Below are 24,970 nucleotides of genomic sequence, written 5' to 3'. Positions count from 1 at the left end.
ACAATTTTAATTTTTTAGAGGCTTTTTTTTTTTCCACATTAGGGTGATTGCAGAATTTTGTGGGCTATCTCTTTCATTTTAAGGGCTACTTTTTGGGGGTAACAAGAAATTATGCAGTGAAAGCAAATATCATTATTCTGCCATATTATTGATTTTCTAAAAAACCTTGAATATTGTTTGTGACAGATCTTGGGGCGATTCTAGAAAGAATGGTTGCCACGAAGCATGCATTCTGGGGGAATTTAGGGGGGCTATTTGGGCTTTCATCAGGGCGAATCGCACCTCGCCCTCCTTCTTACGCTGTTGGAAGGGGCTTATAATTATTTTGAGCGTGCCCCAGGTGCCGTTTCCCCTAGATACGCCACTGAAAGTTATTACCGTGCTCTTGAGATTTGAAGAAGACTGTCATTAAGTGTGAAAGTAAAGGATATGTGTGTGTGTGTGTGGGAGGCTGTTTTCTGCCTGCGATTCTCTACTTCCCACCTGCTTCCGTTCTTCACACTCATCTGATTATATTCCACCACACCGCAGCTTGTTACAAGACCGATTTACCTCTGGATGTGGCGTTAAACCACATAATTGTTTATTCACTGTATTGCCAATGAAGTTACCCCAAAACTGCTGTAATTTCATTCAAGAAGATGGTAGAAGTGTTTCCGCACTGGGCCATAAATCAATGTTGATTTTGTTTTAAAGGAATGCTCAGATTTTGGTAATAACGTGACTTTGAAATAATCTAGAATGGATTGTAAATATGTTGCTGAAAGAAAACTTGTCTTTAAAGAAACCCATGGACCCGTGCTTCATGATAAAAAAAACCCCTATATCTTCATCATATCGATTTGGTGAAATGCAAACTGCTCTTTTCAGTTCCATGCCTACAGAAATCAACATTTTATGACTTTCAGATGCACTTAGAACGTGAAAAACAAAAGAGTTTTCTCCTGGAAACGTCCCAGTATCAAAACTGAAGCACTTTTTTCAACGTCAAATTCAGTTTGGAATCAGAATATGTTCCCATTAGAAATCTTAGCTCTTCAGGAACCAGTTTGTTGACAGCTCGTCGAGTAAAATGCTCATTTGATGGAAAAGCTTTTGCGAGTAGTGCTTCCATTCTATGGAATGCACTCTCTTCGACAATGCATCAGATTTAGAATGTGAACTACCCAATTTACTTCATTCTACATCTACCCCGGTAGTATGCTAACATGTAGGTCATCTTAAAACCTTCCACCGACATTATCATACATCAAATATCCTACCATCTCTGTTACTATAACCATTTAGTAACCCATTTCCATCTAAGAAATTATCCAGCTTTTCAGCCTTTTATCTCCATGGGCATCAATCTTTTCCAAGAATATTCTCTCCATTTTATCACTGTATGATATGTGTCATATTGTTGATTATCAGCATTCTGAAATGACAGTGTATCCTCAAATCTAAAATGCCCCATTCTGCCTCATCATTAGAGGGTGTATATATTAGGTTTGTAGCTTTAATTCACAACTTTAAATTTTGCTTTATGTACCGTTTTTATTACTTTATATCTAGTTTTGTTTTCTGCTTGCTAAATATGCTTAAAATACAGGTTTTTTTTTTAAATTAGTATTTATCAATGTTCTGGACCCCTAGGCTGAACAGAGTGGTAATTATGACCACTCTCAAGCCATCATATGTATCCATTCTGTATTTTATTCTATAATTGTACCTGATGTAACTTTTGTTTGTATTTTGCATAATTTTGTATGAATGGAAAATGAATGCAATACAATACAATGTTTTCAAGTTATTTAAACACTTAAGTTTAATGCATGAAAGAGTCAAGTCTCATCATATTAGAGCCGTGTATTTCAATATTTTGTTAAATTTTCAGATTTGTGGGAAAATAAATATCACAAACTCAAGAGATGAGATACCATAATGGTCTTCATTGAGGTGTTCACAATATAATATATGATAAAAGGAGTTACGCAAAATGTTTATTCTTTCGTGTATACAAAATACAAATTAACCGTGTTTGCCCCACCCTACCCCAAATCTTTTGACATTGTATTACCAAAATAACGCATGGAATTATGAACAAGCTTTTAATATGCTATGTTTGTAGGTAAGATTCATTTTAAAGCAAATATATTCAAAATTGCTTGCAATATAATCACTCTTACTACCTCGCTAATTGCATCTTGTGTTTTGAAATATGCAATTATGGGCCTATATCAGACTTGGAGTGTTGCAAATTTGTGCACTTATGAATAACTGCAACCAATATTTGTATCTTTACTAACATCTTTCATATGTTATTTGTCTGATAAGGGCCACCGTTAAGAGAAAGATAATTGATGTGGCACATTTGATTTATAGCTACGCTCATTATCATTTTATTACCCTATAATAATCCCAATTTACCCTGTGACTATTATATTTTATCACAACAATAAACATTTAGCACGCAATGATGGGGCATTCAAACTGCATTGTGTTCATATAACAAAAAGTTTTTCTCCATACAACCATACTTCATTCATATTCACAGTATCCTATTCAAGAGAATAAATATCTATATAATAATTTGTTAGTTTGCTATTTTTTTATACTATTTTTTTTTTTATATTCTTTGTTTTGGTTGTATGTAGGCTTTGATTGGAGTCTTCATTTCAAATGGGAGCATATGTCATCAGAACAGAAGTATAAGAGAAAAGATCCAACAATGCCTATACAGTAAGTCTCCGAGTTTTTTATTTGAATTGTGTTGAATTGAATTGAATTTCTACATGTATTTTCACTCTACATGTGTCCCATTTTATAAAGGACCTGTGGTTCTATTATCTCTCTTTCTTCACAGCTTTTCCTTGTTACAGATAACAAACAATAATAAAAATGATGTCATTTTAACCAGGGTAGCCACTTCAGCTCCGAAAAACTGTTCTACCAGCTGTCCCTATAATACTTAACATGATATTGTTATTACAAACATTATTAAGTTGTTTCTGTTTCTGTTTATGGTAACTCCTGCAGACCTGCCAACCAGTACGTTTTAGCCGTATTTAGTACGCTTTTGCAACCAAAATACGGCAGTACGTTTTTTCTTTTAAAAATGTTTTTTGTATAAAATAAAAAAAAAAAATTAAAAATTTAATCGTAATTTATTGAGAAAAATCATCTCTATATGTCTCTATTTCATAAAACGTACACAAATATGGTTATTAGATCAATGTAATTTCAGGTAACTTGTTTTTTTTCAATCATTTTGTAAAAACCAGGGTGAGATATACACAAGTTTCAATGGTTTTCTTTTTTCATCTGCAAGAGCAGTGCGCATTTTAGCTTGCATGCAGCTTGAGCGCCGCGATGAGCGAGTGCGCCACACAGTTTGTTATGAAATACACTTTTTTGGGGGAAAATACAATTATTTTTATCACAGAATACAATTTTTCATTCCCAGAGGTTGGCAGGTCTGTATATAACCAATTACCTAGGAAACATTTTACGTCTAGGTTAATCAGTCATAGTGGCTGACGTTATAGAATTTTTATCACAGAATACAATTTTTCATTCCCAGAGGTTGGCAGGTCTGTATATAACCAATTACCTAGGAAACAGTTTACGTCTAGGTTAATCAGTCATAGTGGCTGACGTTATAGACGACAGATGTTACTCTTGGGTCTTTTTATCAAAGTGGAGTCAATGGCAGAGTTGGGATTCTAACTCGCAACCTTGCGATCATGAGTCCAATTCTCTAACCATAGGACCACAAGGCTACATGTATATTAGCTAGTATAGAATTCTACTTTATGAAGAAATTATCATTTCACTTCAGATGTGTTTTTGTAAATATTATTTATAATTCCTTCTAGCAATTGTCTTCTTTCTTTACTCGGTCCGTGGATTTTCAGATTACATTGATCAGTAGGCGTCTAATTGCTTTCTCCAAGGAGTGATTGTTTTGAATTATTATCAGGATATAAGTAGTGGGAACAAAATCACTGGCTTATTGCTTTGATACCAAAACAAATATAAGAAGGACTGTCATGTTTTTTTTTTCCTGAATCTAAATTTATATGAGATTCACAAATTCAATCCCGTATATAATATATTTTTGTATTATCATAAGGTCTATTCTGCACTTAATGCTGTTACTTTAAAGCTAAATGAACGTAGTTGCAGTAAAACACTAATTTTGTGAGAAAGTCTGTAAAACCAAGGTTAAGTATGACTATATCATCGTGGATCTAGATCTGGTATAGTTACATGAATTGAACTTTGTGAAATAAAAATCTAAGCTGAAATACGATCACACTGAAGATCGCCAACACGGATAAGCACACGTGGGACAGTGTATTATTATTGCTGGAATAAAGACCCGACGGAAGTTACCGAATCCGCGCTTATTTTGCTTATTTCTCAGCAATTACACAATTTCTTCCAGAATCCTTTGGCACATATTTTTTATTCATACAAACAGACACTTGGGTGGTCATTATATTAGATTCTGTAAAAAGTCATTTTGAGATCGTTACCAAAACTGGAATTCACCTTTAAAGGGGAGAAGGGATATAACAGGTTTGATAAAGAATTTATCTGTTGATAATATATGCATTTATTTTGATACCAGTCTATAAGTTAAAAAAAAATGAGAGGAGGGAACTGGAAAAGATTTCCAAATCATATCAAGAAGGATGGAAAGGATGGTGAGTATGTGAACGGTCGAAGTGTACAAAGAATTCTAATGACAAGATGGTCTCTTTGAACGGAACAATAGGACGGAGATGATGATGTCCAAACTTAATCTTACTGCTAACTGTATACATTAACATTTTCAAAGTTCATGAAAAGACCTAAATAAGTTTATAACCAGTGTACTTTAGAGAAAATGTGAGAATGTTGGTCAAGGATTAATACTACTTTACATTGTCCAGTGATCCAATTTTTACTCAATTGATATTTACCTCGCTTTGATTGTTCCCAGTTGGTTAAATGGTATGTTTGATTTTTTCTCATTGTTTATTCTGAATGAATATTTTAAACTTTTATGATAAATCCTATATTAATATACAGTGCGTCCCAGAAAAAACGAAACCGAGATTTAGCGATGATTTATCATAACTTAATCACAAATACAATAGACAAATGACCTACCAATATAAAGCTTAGAATCTCCTCTTTCATCTGATATTACTTAGATTATTCCTCATTCACGCATGAGTGAGCAGGAACAATTTGAAGAAAGGATACCAAAAACTCATTTGGCAGGGGGTATCTGAATTTTAAAAAGAAAATCACATGCCTAAAAAGTTCAATATCTGCTCTTTAATTTGATACCTTAATCACAAAAAATGGTCAAGAAGTAAAAAAGTTACGTTCCCTCGAAACAATGCTTGTATTTCCATAATTTCATTAAATAAACATGTTTTCACCGGTTTCCCACAGAAGCTATCGCATGGTTAACAAAAGACTTCATGCATGGCTGATCGTCAACAAAACGGAGTGTCGAGTGAGTTTGAACGCTAGCCTGTAAAACCTCTTCATTTTATGAAATTATTGAAATTCAAGCCTTATTTCAAATAACCAGAACTTTCTTATTTCTTGACCATTTTCTGTAATTGAGGTATCAAATTAAAGAGCAGATATTGAACTTTTTAGAAATGTGGTTTTCTTTTTTAAACCGAGATACAGCCCGCCAAATGACTTTTTGGTATCCCCTCTTCAAATTTGTTTTGCTCACTCATGCGTGAATGAGAAATAATCTAAGTAATTTCAGATGAAAGAGGAGATTCTAAGCTTTACAATGGTAGGTCATTTGTCTATTGTATTTGTGATTTAGTTATGATAAATCATTGCTAAATCTCGGTTTCGTTTTTTCTGGGACGCACTGTATAACCATTGTTACTTAAATAAATGTGATATGCAGAGATGACGAATGAGAGGTGATGATTAAACATTCTTTGTATTTTCCATTTTTTTAAATGGATATAAACCCCATAGTTCCATTATTCCCAGCCCCCCCCCCCCCTGTCTTACAAAGAGTTTTGAATGATCCAATCAGTAGTAATTCTATGGAAATCCATCAGTGTCTTAATTTTTTCTACAGCAAATTTGCACAATGTCCTTCGTAAACAAAGAGAAGCACAGGGAATTTTCAAGGAGACAGTGAATGCTTGAATATACATCATATCTAGAAAACATTTTGAAAAAACACAAACATGAATAAAAGATGTTGACGTTGCTGGCCGTCCATAGTTGTGATTGATCGGATCAATTTGCAATTCTTTGTAAGACGGGGCCCAGGTCAATTAAAAACTTTGAAATATTATTGGTTTATTCGGCCTACTTGTTTATTCTGTGGACTACCACGTCTTTGCACCACCTATCCACAGTTTACTTCTCTTTATTTTTTGTTTATGAAGCACAGGTTCTTTGACATGTCATATTTATTATGATTTCTGTTGACAGGACGCCAATGATTGCGGGAGGTTTGTTTGTGATCAGTCATGATTGGTTCGATAAACTAGGAAAATATGACGGCTTGATGGACATCTGGGGAGGAGAAAACTTTGGTAAGAAAGGGGAAAATGAAAAGTATTTTGTATTAAATGTGATATCCTCTAGCAATCCAAGTAATTAGATTCTTCAGCAATACAGGTAGTTTTCTATGCAGGAATTATTTTCTGGCTTGGAGGGGGAGGGCAAGAAATGCTTAATTCATTTTTTTGGGGGGGGGCAGGGTGCTACATGACTTTTTAGAAGCGCTTGCCCGGTCGGGCAAATAAATTTTTAAATAGTTGGAATATACTTGTCCAAAAATCTATTTCACTTGCCCGAAAAAATCCTTGAAATAAAAAGTTTTACCTCTTCAAAAGAAAGTTTTGCGGTTTTATAAACCATTGACCTTTTTCTCTCTTTTGGCATGAACTGATCTACCTTGTTATTTCATTTCTTTTTCCAAAGTGATTTTATCTTGTCTGCCATGACCAAAATTTGGGTCAATAACTCAATATATCATGTCATATCAACCCTAATTTTGGTCATTCTACTGTGAGAATGTTGCTTTCTACTGTGTGAATTTTGATTGCCCGATTCGGGCAAGTAGTTTTGGTCTTTACTTCAAAACACTTGCCTGACTGAGACTGCTCATGATATGTTACATTTTAAGAATGGTAACAACTTCTGGTGAAGTTTCCCAACAAAAAAAGTGAGAAAACTAAATAATACAACCTGGTTTACCATATGACCTTATGATGCTTATGATTGTACTTTGAGAGTCTAAAGACAGCTTAAACAAATGTCCCTAAGCATATTGCATTTCTAAATTAGAGATCTACTGGAAACTTTAAATGATTGGGATATTTCTTTGTAAGTTTCAATGAAATTAGCAAGGAAAGGTAGTCATTTTTTAAAAAATATTGGATTTCAACTTCCTCCTGTTTATCTGTTTGTGTTATTTAGTAGAACCTACTCCTTCCTTAATGGTACACTCCTACATTCTGTGGATGTTAAATGTTAGCAAGGTATCCCATGAAGAATTATATCATTTGAAGAGATTTGAGAAGGAAATCAAGAGGAGGAAGGCAACCATGAAATGCACATTAAAGGGGAATCCAACCCAAATAAAAACTTGTTTTTATAAGAAAAAGAAAAATCAGACAAGTTGATCGTAGAAAGTTTGAACAATATTGGATAAACAGCAAAAAAGATATGAATATTTCAAAGTTGTAAATATTGGTAATCACTATACCCATGGAGACTTCAAATTGGCCGCATATGGGATGTCTTAGTGATGTAAGGCAAGGACTACTCTTCCATGTACTCCAATGCATATTATGGCTAAAATATCATTTTCCCCAAAAGTTTTATTTCAAATTATATTTTTCTTTCATGAGGACATAAAACAATATACTACCTGGGTTATATATAGATTACTGCCCCTGGGGAATGGGTACTTAGGAGAAAACCACAAATCCCTGATAATAAAGTACATGGCCTATGGGAAAGTTGACCTTGCCCCTTGTCATAATTAACTTACACAGTTGCCAATTTGAAATCTACATACTATTAGTGATCTCAATTTGAAAGCAGCTATAACTTTCTTATTGCTTGTCCGATTTCTTTCAAACTTTCACCATTCTGTCTAATTTATTTTTCTCCTTCCCAACACAGCATTTTATGGCCAAGGCTGGATTCCCCTTTAACTGTCACTCAATATCAGTTTGTGTTTCCTCCACGTTAGGATGGGTTTCAGAATATCATAGCTTATTCTCTTTTGGTTCAGGAGGTGCTAATATTATCATGGGTGCCACTTTTTAGACTAAAGTCTGAAATCAGATTCTTTCATTATATTTTCTGCTATAGAAAACACATTTTTCATGTAAGAAAGTGTTCATTCTATATATGACTTTCAGAATTTTTTATCAAGCCTTAGTGGAATCCCTTTATCCTAAATCTCACTAGTTTTTAAGCAGTTTTATTGTTTTCCTTTCTTCTTTCAACTTATGTTTTACAGAAGATTCATATATGTTATTATTTTTTTTATGTATGAATCATGTAGATGTTATTTTTCAGGTTTTTTTCCTAATGCTCATTTTTAAAGGGATAGTTAACTTTGTCAAAAGCAGAAAAAAAAAGTGTAAAGAATGAAAGGTATACCATGTACAATCAACAATACGTTTGATACAAAATAAAACTTATTAAATATCTAAAAAAGGAAAGTGGTAATTGTTTGCCATTCTCAGTATTCCAAACTGAAGTACATCTTAAGGTGTAGCCTGAGAGGCAGGCCACAATCTTGACTACTTATTTTGTTGTATCTTGTAGAAATCTCTTTCAGAGTGTGGCAGTGTGGAGGTAGTTTAGAAATCATTCCATGCAGTCGGGTAGGACATGTCTTTCGCAAGAAACACCCTTATACATTCCCAGATGGAAATGCTAATACTTATATCAGGTAAGTAAATAGAAAGTTGCCACCTTCCTTTCCACAACATTAGGTGGTTTCAGACCGCCTCAAAGTTCGTCAGTTCCAGGAATTTTCTGATCGGGGTAAATTTCCCGATCAGAAAATACCTGGTAATATTGGCAGTGTGAAAGAAAATTACACATAATCTCCCCGAAAAAAATATCCGCTAAAAAGTAGGTACTTGTCAAAATTCTGAGAGAGCTTTCGCAGGGATTTTTTCAAGGTCACAGGAATTTTTGCAGTGTGAAAGCAAATTACGGGAACTTTTAGCCCAACGTGTAGTTGGGCGCGGGCGCCGTGGGTGGCAGCTGAGTTAGCGATTTTGAATCTCGCGCCTTGCTTGCTTATCAGACCATACTGCGCATGCTCATAACTTCAGGAACTTTTTTGGGCGATGTGAATGCGAAAATAATTAATAGGCACTTTCAGCCTGAATAATTTCTTGTAATTTAACATAGATTCCTGTGATCAAGGCGGTTTGAAACCACCTATTATTGTTAAGAAAAGATTCAATTTATAATCCTCAGAGGTGTGTCTCTCCACATGATTAAATCAATATAGCAAAATATAGTCCTTCTTGTGTTAGGATTTTTCGTAACCCTTGAAATTTAATGACATTCTTATATCATCTTAGGCCAAGGTAATGTTGTGAGTGAGCATTGGTTTGTGATTGTAGAGTGAAAATTGCCCTAGGGTTTTGGAGGGTAGTAATACTGTCAAGTAATTATCCTTTCATATGTTTTGTTTGTTGTCTTCAAGGGAAACTCTGTGTGTGTGTTACCATTGAGTTTAATTATCTTATGTGTGCTGTCGTAGAGATATCGTCCTTAAAGTAAGGTTACGATCTCGGGGATACTGATCCGAGATAGTTCCAGAGCCCAGATCAGTGCAAAAATAATTGCACTGAATGTCCTTTTCCAAGAGAGATAATTGTTTGATAATTAGTTCTGTCCTAGGCAGATAAAGTCTACATATTTTTTTCTCAGTCATACTAAAAGGTAAATACCCAAGGAATGCAATAACCCCCTGGTTATTTTCCATAAAGTTAAGTGTTAGCGGCTTTAGTGGTCTTGGCAAGCAATTATCCCAACAGTATTCCCAAGCGAAGTTAATCTTAGGGTGTAGCCATCACTGGCTAATTGTTTGTCATTAGATTTCTTAAGTAATTTATTTCAGAGGAGTATTGCTATCCTGTTGAGATGATTATGTTAGTATAGCCAAGTGACGTTACTGAACAAAGGGCAATAAAAAGATAAATAAAATAAAACACTAACACATTGCAAACTCTCTTGTAAAATCATTGTCTTGAAATATACAAGATACAATGTATATTATAAACTTCAGAATATCACCATTGTTAATCCTAAAGTTGATGTTAGACAAAGCTTATATTGAATGAAAGAGACATAAGAATATGTAAGGGGTGTTGCCTGCCTCCCTGGAGATGCCATTCCTTTTGGAAATTAATCCAGCCCCCCCCCCCCATCTCCCGTATTCCTCCTTTCTTTCAAGTTGTTCATCAAAAATGTTTTGATGGAAGGACTGATTACTTTCTTTTGAAATCTCATCAATGAAAAATTCTCCACTGTATAATTTATTTATTTTGATATTTGATTGAACTAATCATATCACAGAAATATTAATGCTTACATATTTGTTTGTATTTATCTATTTATTAGTTTTGTTTGTTTATTTGCTTGTTCTAGGAATACGAGAAGGACTGCAGAAGTATGGATGGATGAATTTAAGGTTCTTTTTTATAATGCTAGACCTTCTGCAAGAGGAAAATTTTATGGAGAGTAAGTATTATTTCTAGGAAATACATGCACATTAACTAAAATTTATGTTTTTAAACATAGATGGTCTAGTGAAAACTGCATTTTAATTATTCTATGACACGTTTCTCACATTGATGAAATTCATACTTAGTACTTTAAATATAATGTGAATATAAGCTATATTTTTATAGGGTGTATGTGTATTAAATTCTCTTATTTTTAAATATAGATTTAAAGACACTTATATTCTCATATAAATTAGCTTACAATCATTATATGTAGAGTACTTCTATTATTATCATGATCTTCAACATCTTCGTTTATTTCCATCAGCATTTTCCCTCTTACAAAGGGTTACTACTGCCTCTGATGACATTCACTCATGATGACTTTGATTAATGTGGAAAATGTGACGAAGAATGATAACAATGCAATTTTCACGTAAAAAGTCAAGTTTGTTATACGTCTATTCATATGTAAAGCTGTAAACAGTGCAAGTCATGAACTGAAGCCTTTGCACATTTCCCCTCCTAATCCAAACTCATGAAATTATCTGTATATAAGGCATATTACAAATACAACTTGAATGGAAATGCCTGCTACCGTGACCTTTCAAACTGTTATGAAGTCTCCTGTAAGAATAGGATATATAGTCAGAATAGTCAGGCCAGGCTCAGGAAATTCACAGCAGTACGTAGCTTCCCTCTCATTGAGGAATATATGATTCAATATGAATCATTTTATATTGACCATCATGTATGGCTGTCCCTTCACACAAGATAGAGGGCGGTATTTACTTTCCTATGTATGTTAATTGCAATGAAAATATGGATACATTTAATGAGAATTTTTGTTCTGCTTTCAAATAATTTCCTGTATTTTGCACTTCCTATAGTTCATATGATTCAACCTCCTGTTACGTTTGTAAGGCCTGTATGATCTACTAATTCTTGGAAGCCCTTGTTGTATTGAATTAATAGAGATTCGCAACAAGGCCATGGGTTATGATATCAATATTTATTTAGTTTTGATAGCAGGCTTGTGAACTGAACCATCTGTTGTAGTGTACATGCTGTTGCGATACTATGTTATGTATTTCAAATTTCTTTATCTGTTTACTTTGACTGTTTCATTTCAAAGTATGTTTCCACATGGAATAGCTGGTTCAACAAATTGAACCTTAGCTCTTAATTTGCCACTGTCACAATTTGGCATGAGATGATATTCATAAAGCCCATTAGAGCTTCAACGTGGCCTGTTAAAATGTAATATATCTCTTTGTCTCAACTGCTCAGTAGTACCATATCTCTATTTCTGTGTTTTCAAATAAATATAGTGATTGGCATTTATATATTGCTATCTATCTAAAAGTATGCTATTCTGAGTTGGACAAGAAAATAGGAAAAAAAATGTGAGAGTTTTGGATGAGTGTCTTAGTGCCAAGAACTGATACTGTTAGAAAAGAGTAGACTTCAGTTTAGAATTGAAAATCTCAAATGATGAGCTATTTCTTGAATTATGCTAGAGCATAATTGAATGAATATTAACTCATGAAATTATTATTGCAATCTTGATAGCACACTTCATCTTGACTTCAGTTGATTTGATTAAATAGGACAACAGAGTTGACAGGTAACTGATATGCATTGTAATATGAACAACATCAAATCAGAGAAAATCATATCTGGGCATTCAGCTTGATTGCTTGTTTTCATTCTTTCTTATGATAAGACTACATCTGAAATCTGATATATTCATATTTAATTGAGAATTTACATAAACAATCTAAGGTAAAAGATAAGTTTTTACATAGCTCAGTTACACTAAAATTCTCTTTGCGCTCAAGATATGTTTCTTCAGCTGGTTTTGATGATATTGGACCTTGTATTGTTATGATATAACCATGATATGACATTGTTTTCCTTTTTTATAGCGTGAGCGAAAGGAAGGAGTTACGGAAACAGCTGAAATGCCAATCATTCAAGTGGTACCTAACCAACGTATATCCTGAGCTCAAGTGAGTGTTTTGATTGAGGGCCCTGGGATTACAGTGTTTAGTCTACCAGGGTAGTCCCGACCACTGGCGGATCGGGGGGGGGGGGGGGGGGGCAAAGCCGGCCCGTGCCCCCCCCCCCCTTTGAGAGGCACAATTTAAATTTGTAATGTAAAAAATGTTGTTAAAACAGAACTGTTCCCCCCCCCCCCCCCCACCCTTTGAAAGTGAAGACCTTTTTTTTTTTTTTTTTGCCTGTCAAATTTTTCTTCTGGAAAATGTGCCCCCCCCCCCTCTTTTGGAAAATCCTGGATCCGCCCCTGGTCCCGACTATGCCTTCAATATCCCCTCTTTGACGATGATATGGTTACTGGGTCGTGTTTCATAGAGACTCAATGTAATAATCAATTTACAGATCCTGTAAAAAGTTCACTGTCAGCCAATAAAATCAAATGATTTCAAGAGTTTAAAGAGGTTATTGCAAGTTTGTTATTATAACAAGTTTTATGACATTGGCCATTGCTTTTTTATTTTTAAGGTGAATAGGATTCTTGCTTTATAAGGAGTTATATCATACTTTGTTTCTCTCTCTCTCTCTGTCTCTCTTTTTGTGTCTCGTTTGTCTGTCTGTCTCTTTCTCTCTCTCTCTCTCTCTCTTTCTTTCTCGTAAATAACTTGAAATGGGGAAAAATGTTTCCAATTAAAAGAAGAGATCTTGATCTTACATTTACAAATTCACTTATTCACACACATTCAAAAACAGCAACAATAATATATACAATGCATATACATGAAATATAATATGACAATTGACATAAATTAAACAATAATTATAAATAAAAGATACGGGGGAAAAATCAAAATGCAGTGGAATAAACCAGAATCTTGTAAAGCTTGTGAACGTGATATATAGCAATGAATTACTGCTCAGCAATATTGAATTTAACATTGAAAGATTCATATCGTTTGCGCATGTGAATGTGGTCAGAGAAAATAGATGAATTAATATGTAATACCCACCTGTAATGTGTATTGTATGCATGAAATAAGTGTGAATTGTTATTACTGTATGGTTAATATCCTGTACTATTTCCTTTCATCTGTTTAATGGGTTATATACCCTTGGGGGCAATCATCATATTTTGAAAAGAATTGATAGTTGTAACCTGGGAGAAATCAATTTGCATTCCGCATTCTCTTGACCAGAGGAAAAAAATGACAATCCACTAGAAGTAGAATAAAAGGAATACATAGATACAGAGGGTCTGCAATATCTTATTGAAATGATTTGATGTACATGTTTATGTGACAGAACTGGATATAACATTGATATCGTCCTTGTCATCCTTGCTTATGATACAAGCTAGGATGCTAGCTGGCTGAGGTGTTTATAATTCCCCAATACATAAGGGTTTCAATTGAGAAAACATTGAAGCACAATGTAATGATATTTAATGCATATGGTACCTACCTTTTTCCCTGTTCCCTTTAAGGCTATTTCAAAGCACATTTGGAACAGCGTTGCCATTTGGGGATAAAGATAAATTTGGGGATTTTTTGTCCATTTTAGGGGATATTTGAAGATTTTGGTGAAAAGCAAGGAAAATCAATATTTTAAAGTAATATTAAATGATCTACTGTAATGTTAGATAGTTTATGAATAGAATGTACACATATGAATGTACATCAGCGTGTGTCTTATACGCAATTCTTAGTTGTACGATGTTCGAAACCTAAAAAAAAAATGATCTGCAGCGGGGTGAACAAATGAGCACAAATTGAACTATTTTGGGGACAATGACAGTGATAATAACCGTCCTTTTTCAGAAATTATGGCAATTTGAAATATTTGGGGATTTTGAGTCCGATTTGGGGATTTTTAAAGTGCATTTTGGGGATTTTCTTCAGCTTGGACCTGGCAACACTGATTTGGAATCCCATACATTATGTTGTATTTCCTGGATGAGGGGTATCGAAAAAAAAAAATCATCAACAGAATCCTTTGAATATAAGATTATTGTACTTCACATTTATGACGTGTCTTTCCCCTTTATGATATAAAATACATGTATGAGGCATTTGAAATATTTTGATAGCGTGTAGCATTATTCTTCCTCTCTCTCTCTCTTATGGGAGAAGTGTAGGTTCATCAAAAACATTTTGCCACTGCCACCCCTGCCCAAGTATTTGACATTAATATTATAGTAGAAGTCTTTTTCCATTTTCCCTCTGCTAAATAGGGCTTGGTATTCAATTTCAATGTTTTAACACATCCTTCCATTATATCCTGTGCTAGATAGAGGGGATAGCATTCAGTAATAAAAGTACAACATATATTTTCATATTGCGTCTGCTCGGTATAAAAGGGTTTAATATTTAATAGTCAATCACACCTTTCCATATTCCTCTCTGCTAGATATAAAAGAGTTTAGTATTCAATGTTAAAGGACAAGTCCACTCCAGAAAAATGTTGATTTTAATAATTAGAGAAAAATCAAACTAGCATAACGCTGAAAATTTCATCAAAATCGGATGTAAAATAAGAAAGTTATGGCATTTCTAAGTTTCGCTTATTTTTCACAAAACAGTGATATGCACAACTCAGTGACATGCGAATGAGTCAGTTGATGATGTCCATCACTCACTATTTCTTTTGTTTTTTATTGTTTGAATTATACAATGTTTCATTTTTTACAGATTTGACAATGAGGACCAACTTGACTGAACCATATAGTATTAAAAATGCTAATTCCATTTGTTCAGGGAGGAATTAATCTTTATTTCACTTGTCAATGAGGAGAAAATTTGAATATTTCATATAATAAAATACAAAAGAAATAGTGAGTGGATGACATCATCAGTCTCCTCAATTGCATACAGACCAGGATGTGTATATAACTGTTTTGTGAAATTAAGCAAAACTTTAAAATGTCATAACTTTCTTATTTTACATCCGATTTTGATGAAATTTTCAGTGTTATGCTTGTTGGATTTTTCTCTTTTTATTCAAATCAACTTTTTGTTTGGGTGGACTTTCCATATTTCCTTATTCTAATGGTAATATTATATCACAACTCCCCATAGTCCCCTGCTAGATATGAAAGGGGTTAGTATTGAATGGTAATATTATACACACGTTTCCATATCCCCCTCCGGTGGATATGAAAAGATTAAGTATTCATTGGTAATATTATTACACACCTTTTCACACTCCCATCTGCTAGATAAAATAAAGGGCTTAGTACGTCACCTTTTCAAATTCCCCTCTGCTAGATGTGAAAGGGGTTAATATTCAATGGTAATATTATAACACACCTTTCCATATCCCCCTCCGGTGGATATGAAAAGATTAAGTATTCATTGGTAATATTATTACACACCTTTTCACACTCCCATCTGCTAGATAAAATAAAGGGCTTAGTACATCTTTTTCAAATTCCCCTCTGCTAGACGTGAAAGGGGTTAGTATTCAATGGTTATATTATAACACACCTTTCCATATCCCCCTCCAGTGGATATGAAAAGATTAAGTATTCATTGGTAATATTATTACACACCTTTTCACACTCCCATCTGCTAGATAAAATAAAGGGCTTAGTACATCTTTTTCAAATTCCCCTCTGCTAGACGTGAAAGGGGTTAGTATTCAATGGTAATATTATAACACACCTTTCCATATCCCCCTCCAGTGGATATGAAAAGATTAAGTATTCATTGGTAATATTATTACACACCTTTTTACACTCCCATCTGCTAGATAAAATAAAGGGCTTAGTACACCTTTTTCAAATTCCCCTCTGCTAGACGTGAAAGGGGTTAGTATTCAATGGTAATATTATAACACACCTTTCCATATCCCCCTCCAGTGGATATGAAAAGATTTAGTATTCATTGGTAATTGCACACCTTTTCACACTCCCATATAAGGATTTAGTATTCAATAGTAACATTATAACACACTTTTTCATATTCCCTTCTGCTTGATATGAAAGGGGTTAGTATTCGATGGGTTAAGATCTTCTCCTCATCCATCCTTCTTTATAGAATGAGGTTAGCCATCATTGTTGTTTTAAGTGGTCAACGTCATGGTCTCTGCTTTTCCGAAGGAGCCCTCATTTGCATTTTGCGGTTGAGCTTTCTCCGTGTAGGGATGATTTCCCTGGGTAGACGGCTTGCTCTACCCCGGGACTCTACAGTACATCTTAAAAGCATGCCATCAATGAAATAATGCTTTGGGCTACTTTTAACAGTTCATCAAAGGATGGATGCAGCTGAGGTGATAGAAAACGGATAAAACTGTTCACCTGTCATGTGCCCCCCTTTGACACAAGACAGTCACTTAAATGTACATTAACAGATAGATCTCTTTGCTTCGATTTTAGTCATTTAAATATCAAGGTGATAATTAATGGCAGGTGAAAATTTTGTCGGGTTCCTCTCTTTCTTTATCTCTCTATATTTGGTTTTTTTTTTTGCTTTCCATATTATCGTCCCTTTTTTCTCTCTCCTGCATTATTTGTAGCTCTTCTCTCTTCCTCTGTTTTCATATCCCTCTCTTTTGTTCTTTCTCATTATACTCATACTATCCTCAAATATTGTCTGTCAGAGAGGTAAGTATAAGGTTACATAACATTTGTCTTGAAGAATATTTTGTGCAGCTAACTTTTTCTTCCTATTACCTTAATACCCTTTCTCCCTCTTGTAATATTCATAGCTCTCCCCTTCTCTCTCTCTCTCTCTCTGTATTCCAATCACTTTTGCCTGTCTAAACACAAGGGGTGTAAGTATTAGGTGTCCTGACATTTGTCTTGAAGAAACTTATACCATGCAGCTTTCACTGTTAGCAAATATCAAATAAAGAAAAACTATTAGATATAGGTTGATATCCATCCTTTTAATCATAGCATTTTTTCTATCCATCCGAGTATTGCCTAATAAGTTTTTCTCAAGGATGAACTCTAATCACACTATTCAATGCCACGGCATAGGCTTCTTTCTTTACTCCATCCCAGATTCCAAATGTTTGGCTTTTTTCATCAGCTTACTAGTAGTCATGGTAATATTAATGCATAAGTTTAGATCTTATCCTGATGATGATGATGATGATGATCCGCAGCATTTATATTGCGCCATATTTCTGTTAAAAACATAGACGCAGGCTCATCCTTCAAGAAATTAGTGGATTGACTGTTGATGGTAAAGAAAGACCCAGAAGCATTTTCCGTCCATTGCTGATAAATTGTGAAGCTCTAACTTTTACATACATCACAGAAATATTCTTATCTTGGATGTTATGTGTAAAAAGGTTGAACATTGTGCTTTGTGGGATAAATATTGACTAGTGGTTAATGCTAAGTATGCTCTCTGTGATGAACTATTAAACTTTTTGGCCCGTATTCTGAAGTCAGGTTTAACTTAAACCTACGTTTAAAGTTGTGGTTTAAGTATGGACAGCCAATTGTTACATAAATCACTAACAGTATAGATATAATATTTCAGCTCATTTGTTAAGGAAGTATAAATAAATGATCGTCTTTACCAATGATGAATCAGGAAAGAGCACAGTAAACATAAGAAACATACAACTTAATACAAATTTTGACACTTTTGGCTTCCCATAATTTTAGCACAGAGTTAGACCATGGGCTAAGTTAAACCCGACTTCAGAATACGGGCCTTTGTTTTTAAATGGACATGCAAAACTAAGTAAGGGGTATAAGGTATGTGAAAAAAAATCAACAGACACCTGAATAAATCAATCCCCCTTACTACCGGCGCTGTATAGTCTTTCTGATGGCTAAACGGTCTCGGCTACCATCAATCACTTTCTTTCTTGTCTTATCTTTCTATGTAGGATTCCTGGTCCTAATGAGTTAGTATACGGTCAGATCAAACAAGGTAATACATGTTTGGATTCATCACCCCATCCCACTGGCTCGGCATGGCCTCCTGTTATGGCTAGATGCTCAAAGAAACAGAAACATCAGGTAAGTTCAAGAGAGAATCACTCGAGGCGAGCATTTCATCAGCATTTTTCATCCCGACAAGTTGTCAGATCTGACAGCGTTCCTCGACTGTGGCTGAGAAGCCACAGTTCCTATGGTAACTGTCGGATGAAACGCACTTTGTCGGGAAAAAATAATCAGATGGGTCCTCTCATGAAATGCTTTCCTGCTTTTTATTCATTTGGTCAACAAGCCGTTGGTCTACTTTTCATGCCACATGGGTTAGACCAAATACGGTCTTCTATCAGTTTGGTCTACACTACAATTGATCGCATACCCACTTAGTCAAAACGAAGTCTCATTCAGTCTAATTCCAAGTTGGTCTAATTTTCACTTCGTCTAATTTTTATGTTTAAATTTGTTCAAATTAAAATTTAGTTCATAAATAGTTTCATCTAACCTTATATATATATATATATATATATATATAGTTAGACCAAGTGGAATAGTAGTTGAAGTGGATATCCTTGACTCTCTTCAAATCAAAATTAAAAACATATCTCTTTAGTTAAGAAAATATGCTGCGTAGACATAAGTAAAAAGAGCTCTGGGCAAGCACAGCTGAATATATCCATATAAAAACTGTGCTATAGAAATTAATGTTTATTATTATCATTATATAGTCTAAATGGAAATGAGACAAAATGGGTTAACTGGCAATTAGACCAATTGGTTAGAAGATGAATTGGTTGTAGACAAAATAGGATTAGACCATGTGGGATGAGACAGAGTGAAAAGATAATGAATTTTTTTTAGACCAAATTGGAATTAATCTTTTAAAACACTATTTAGCAAAATTATCTCATGAATGGTGACTTGAGTAGTTTTCCTGGCTTTTTGATGGTTTTACTTGGCTTTCAGATGCAACCTTTCGCAAAAGAAAATGATTACAAACACTCTTAATAGGCAGTGGAGTGTCTTTGCAAAATCGCTAATTTCCTGTCTCCATTAGCTCCATGATGGGAGTTGTATAGATCGATATTGCACTGTCGACATATTACATCTTCAGGGCTAGCTTGGTGACGTCCATTGTGAATACGAGAAATATCAATGAGGGTGATTAGTAACACAGCCCTAACACGACAGACTTACATGTACAGTATGTAAGGTTAAAAGGACTTTCCCTGATTGCCATATGTTTGTTACCATGGCAGCGCAGTACCCAGCACATTACCAAAATTGTGTTTCACATCTTCACTCCCAGACAAAGGCAACTTGTTCAAAAAAAAGTCTATGTCACTTCTTGTAGCATGTATCCTGCTTTAAAGATGACTTTTGATGGCAGCTTTCCTACAGTTATTTCATCTATTGTCACTGTGGTGATTGGTAATGAAAAGCTGCTTTCAGGTTTCCGGTGGGAAAGACACAGCTCTGAATTTGGACAAGATGCCTAATATGCATGCCACGTCTCCATCCGGGCCCTGCTACATAAAAAATATCATCGATTGTATAATTAAACCTATGACAAACCATGTTCAAAATGTTTTGATCAGTTGTGAATATCAGTCATACCTCTTTATGTTAAATCCATATATTGCTTGCAACAAAATTAAAGTCAATGCACCTCTCCCATTAGTGTTTGTGAAGATTCATCTTGCTAAAACTTGACCCCCCCCCTGTAGAAATTTTGTATTTTACTTTATCTGATTATGATATGAATGTGTGTTGAGCCAAACTCTGCAGGCCTGATTTAATTTGCTTTTTATTTCACTTTCATGAAAACTACACAGAAAATGTTATGATAGTGCAGTACTGATTTTATATTTTGATACTTGGAAATGAAAAAAAATAATAATAAAGAGGGGGAACATTTCTTTTAGAGCACAAAGCCTGAAATATTTACTTAATTGTGAATGTGAGGTCAGGGGACAGGACCAATCCGCAGTGAGGATTTCAGAGAAATTTGAAATCGTTTTCTATAAAGTCGTCTTCATTTTTCTTCCGTCTTTGATTCCAGTCTTGGATAATAACAAAAGATGACACAGTCGAGCAGGATTCTATGTGTTTGACTGTCACCTCAACTCATGAAGACTCACGGGTTTATATCTCTAGCTGCATTCCAAATGATATCAAACAGGTGAGAGATCATTGTCCCATCTATTAATTTCATTGTTACCTTAGTTTCATATTTTGGAGTGGTTGGGAGGGGGGAGGGGTATTGGAAAAATGAAAATTGATTGTATGCAAATGCAAATGCAGCAATTTCATTGGAAGTGTAATAATAATTATAATAAATTTACAGAGTTATGTTGTACTTTATCCATATTAATTACATGCTCAAGATCCATGTCGATAAAAAATACAATAAAGGTTCAAATTTTATCAATGAATGAATAAACTTATACGTGTCAGAGAGCACGCTTATACAGATAAATATCAGGGGTTTGTTCAAATCTTACATTGCAGAGTTAAGCAACAAATCTCTAGAGCTGTTTAGAAAAAAAAAATCATTGATAGATGAGATGAGATGTAAAAAAAAATGATGAAGATGCTGACCATATTTTTGGTTGCTTGGCTACAAAATAAATTTATGCAAAATGAAAAGATTCTTGACATTGTTAGGATAATTTATATTACGAGTTTGTTCCTTCAACTTTAATGTGTACTTGTAAACATAAGTGGGGGTATTTGCTTGACTCTGTCTGAACTTTAAGAATGTTGATGGTATTTGTTGCACTTATTCCAGCAGCAGATTTAAATGACTAATAATTCCTCTTTATTATTTTTTTTATCATTCTAGAAATGGACGAGAATGGAAAACTGTCTCCAGCATACTCTAAGCAAATTGTGTCTTGATAATCAAATACCACAGAAAGGTCTTATAGTCAAACAGTGTAACGAAGACTCCAAAACGCAATCCTGGTTTATACTACCATCTTCCACCCTTAATAGAGATGAACACTCGCTAAGGTGACCCTAGTGGAACAAGGTCATATGTCTGATCAGGGAGGTATTACAGGACTAGCAATTTCATGGATGGGGAAAAAATGTTATTTTTATATTTCATTATGATATATCACCTTTATTGTGCATTCTACTGTATGCATATACACATAGTCAGATTATAACAGGTTTTGAATATCGGATTGTGCCAAATATGGAAATAAGTATGTATATTTCAGCCTGCATTCATACAAGTTTCTGGTGCTTTTGATAATGATTAGCTGCTGATGTAGACATTGTTTATTTTCTTTTGTTATTTTATATTATTTGTAAATGAATAGTATGTCCTATTTGTTATATACTTTATTTTTTGTATTGTTTTGTATGTATAGATTTAATATATTAGCAGTAGACTGCTAGTACCCTTCATTGGACTGGGGCTGAAATAAAACAACTCGACCTTTAGAACAAAATGTCAGATGCATCAGATATTGCTGGTTCTTTTAACCCAAACCACTTCTGTTTTTTACACAACTTTACTGTGTATCATTTTTTTTCTTCTAAGTAGAAAAGATAAGTTTTAAACATTTCAATTGCCAATCAGTTTTCTTTGATGGTATTCTTTGTATGGTTTTACATTTTATTTGAAAATGCTATAAATGTAGGATATTACATTAGCTAAGAAATATGGTGATGATAATAGTATCACATGATTTTTACTGCATAGCATGTTTAGATCGATATTCTTTGACGTTATGAAATTAGGCATTGCTCGCCAAGCTTGCCAATATTTTTGCATGTGACTCAATTCACATCTTGACGGCATTTCAAGAAGTTAGCGAAAATAGCAGCTCATAGATGTACAGTAATAGTATTTCCTGTATGAAGAGGCTACATAGTAAGACTATCTTGACAAGTATGCTTCACAGACAATAATAGGAGTTGCGCTTTCATTTGATTTTGTTCATTCTTAGGAATTAGAATTTTATTCTTTTAGAGGAATGGTAGAGCTTAGCAAGTGGTCATTAGAAAAAATTATTTTAAATGAGCTATATCTCCCTGATCAGATTTTTTTATATATGTATATTTGAATGCGTATCTCAGGACAAAAGAGGTTTATTGTAAAAAGAAAAGTGGTTAATTCACTAATGGGGTTACCCTGGGTAAACAAAATAAATAAAAGTATGATCCTCTGTTCTCCGAGGCATGTACAATGAAATTCAAATCTCAATTTCATCAAAATAATATTGTTTCAGCCAAGAGGTTGTTTTTTTCTCTTTTGTTTTTAAATGACCAGGTTAAAGAAATATTCAATTATGTAGGACTTGAATCTGGAATATTGATTTCTTCTTCCATGAAAAATAGTTTGGAGATCATTCCTAATCCTGCTATTCCACTGTATGTACAGAATAACAGTAGTTTGGATTTAAAAAAACTTCTGGAATGTCAGAATTCAAGATATTTGATGCAAATTACTCACATATCTAATTGTGTTTACATCTTATATTTCATGCAATGTCATTTATAAAATTTTTAATTTCAATTCAAAATGGATCCAAAACTCTAAAGATAAATCATTGAAGATACTGAAGCTTGAGAGGAGACGTTTACACTGACCGGATGCTCAGGTGGATTTGATAAAAGCAGAAATTTTAGAGAAAAAAAGATATTGAAAGGTTGCCGAAAATCCATTGAATTAGAAGAGTTATAAATTGTCATAAATAAAGTTATAAACAAAGTTTTTATTCTGTGAAGTCATCTGTTTGAGTCGCTGCTGTTCATGATGGCAGAGCATTTTATCACAGTAATTTGTATTCAACTATGTGTCTGATTATATATTAAATGCTCTCGAAATAGTCGTTTTTTTATATATTGAAAAAAAAATATTTATGGGATTTTTATCACAAGAAGAGGAAGTTGCTCACATGAAATTTCATAACTCTTTCAGTCTCAGATGGACTTTCATTGAAACATTAATGTTGTTTTTTTCTGCTTATATCCAAACATACTTAATGTCAGGTTGAACTTTCCCTTTAAGACATAAAAAATGTATGTAATAATAACTTTACAGATTGTATCGTATCTCATGTGATGCAGTCATGCTTGCCTACTTGCAATGTATGCACTATGTGTATTCTATATTAATTTCTTTTATTCTATTTTTCCTTTTATGATTTCTTGCATACCTTATTGTGTACATTTATTTGTTGGTAAAATATATATTATTCATAAACGCTTGGCTAATATTACCTGGTATTGATAAAATGGCATGCATCAGCTGCCATTGTATAGTTTATTAAATTGAAAAGATTTATCACTAAATCTTTTAAAAAACATTTATATATCATAGCAGTTTACAAGGATTTTAATGAATAATTATTTTGTTTGGTATCCCCTTTTTTTTAACTTTGTGAATGAAAATTTTGATATCCACCATATGTATATCAAGCGCAAAGAAAACCGTTGATTTTAATAAACAATTATTACAGGTAAGTATATTCAGGGAATTTTCAACCAGTGCTTGAACATTTTAACTGGCAATTTGACTACAGTAAATAGTACTGCAAAGTTTTCATTTTATGTTGTAAATTTGTTGTATTATGTAGTTATTTTCAATACCCAAGAGATGGAATAACACCATTTTTAGATATATAAACATTGAAATTAGACAAAAGTGCAAGTTGATGATAATACGCCTTAAGGATATAAGATTCATGAGTTGCTCTAAGAGCAGAATGAATATTATTATATGTTGGATTGTATATAGAATGGACACTTTGAGTGCAAATTATTTTAAACAACAGTGCCATTGGTGTATATGTCTTCCGTCAGTTGATGAAAACTTAGTTAATATATGTGTACTTTGATAACAGTATCGATAATAATCCAATCTTGCCTGTAATTGTCACAAGACTGAATATCTGAAGGGTTTATTTACAGGATTGCTGAAACCTATGATTGTTGTGAAGAATTGAAGAAATGAATTTTATCCTCCATTTTGGGAATTAATATTTGCTATAAGAAAGGTTATTTATTTATAAAATGACATGATATTTTGTGGTAATTTCTGTTATTGAAAAGGGTACATAAGGACATTTTGGGGCCGGGGTAAAAGTAAGCATTTCATATGAAGGGTAGTGATCATTATACCTTACACATTTTTTTTAAACTGATTTGTGTATTGTAAGGAATATTTAATGTTTTTGTGCAATTACAGAAATAGAAAAATAATACAGATATCTGATTAAAAAATCATTTATTTAATGTATTTCATTGACATTAAATATAACATGGAATGTACTTAAAAAACTTATGTCATTGTCTTTTTTCAATAATTTGCTACAATTCCCTTCTAACAACT

The 24,970-nt window shown here is 33.7% G+C and overlaps 1 protein-coding gene across 1 annotated transcript; it reads left to right on the top strand.

Moving 5' to 3' along the window:
* The first annotated feature begins 2,637 nt into the window (after positions 1 to 2,637).
* Positions 2,638 to 24,912, top strand: LOC129264201 (polypeptide N-acetylgalactosaminyltransferase 16-like). Its single transcript, XM_054902057.2, has 8 exons — positions 2,638 to 2,721; positions 6,454 to 6,557; positions 8,812 to 8,938; positions 10,657 to 10,749; positions 12,662 to 12,745; positions 18,576 to 18,708; positions 20,684 to 20,803; positions 21,467 to 24,912. Exons 1-8 carry the CDS (start codon positions 2,672 to 2,674, stop codon positions 21,638 to 21,640), a joined length of 885 nt encoding a protein of 294 aa, XP_054758032.2. The 5' UTR covers positions 2,638 to 2,671; the 3' UTR covers positions 21,641 to 24,912.
* The last annotated feature ends 58 nt before the right edge of the window (positions 24,913 to 24,970 follow it).

This window comes from Lytechinus pictus, chromosome 7 (assembly GCF_037042905.1).
Source record: "Lytechinus pictus isolate F3 Inbred chromosome 7, Lp3.0, whole genome shotgun sequence".
Classification (NCBI taxonomy): Eukaryota; Metazoa; Echinodermata; class Echinoidea; order Temnopleuroida; family Toxopneustidae; genus Lytechinus; species Lytechinus pictus.
This window is presented reverse-complemented; position numbering and strand designations above follow the sequence as displayed.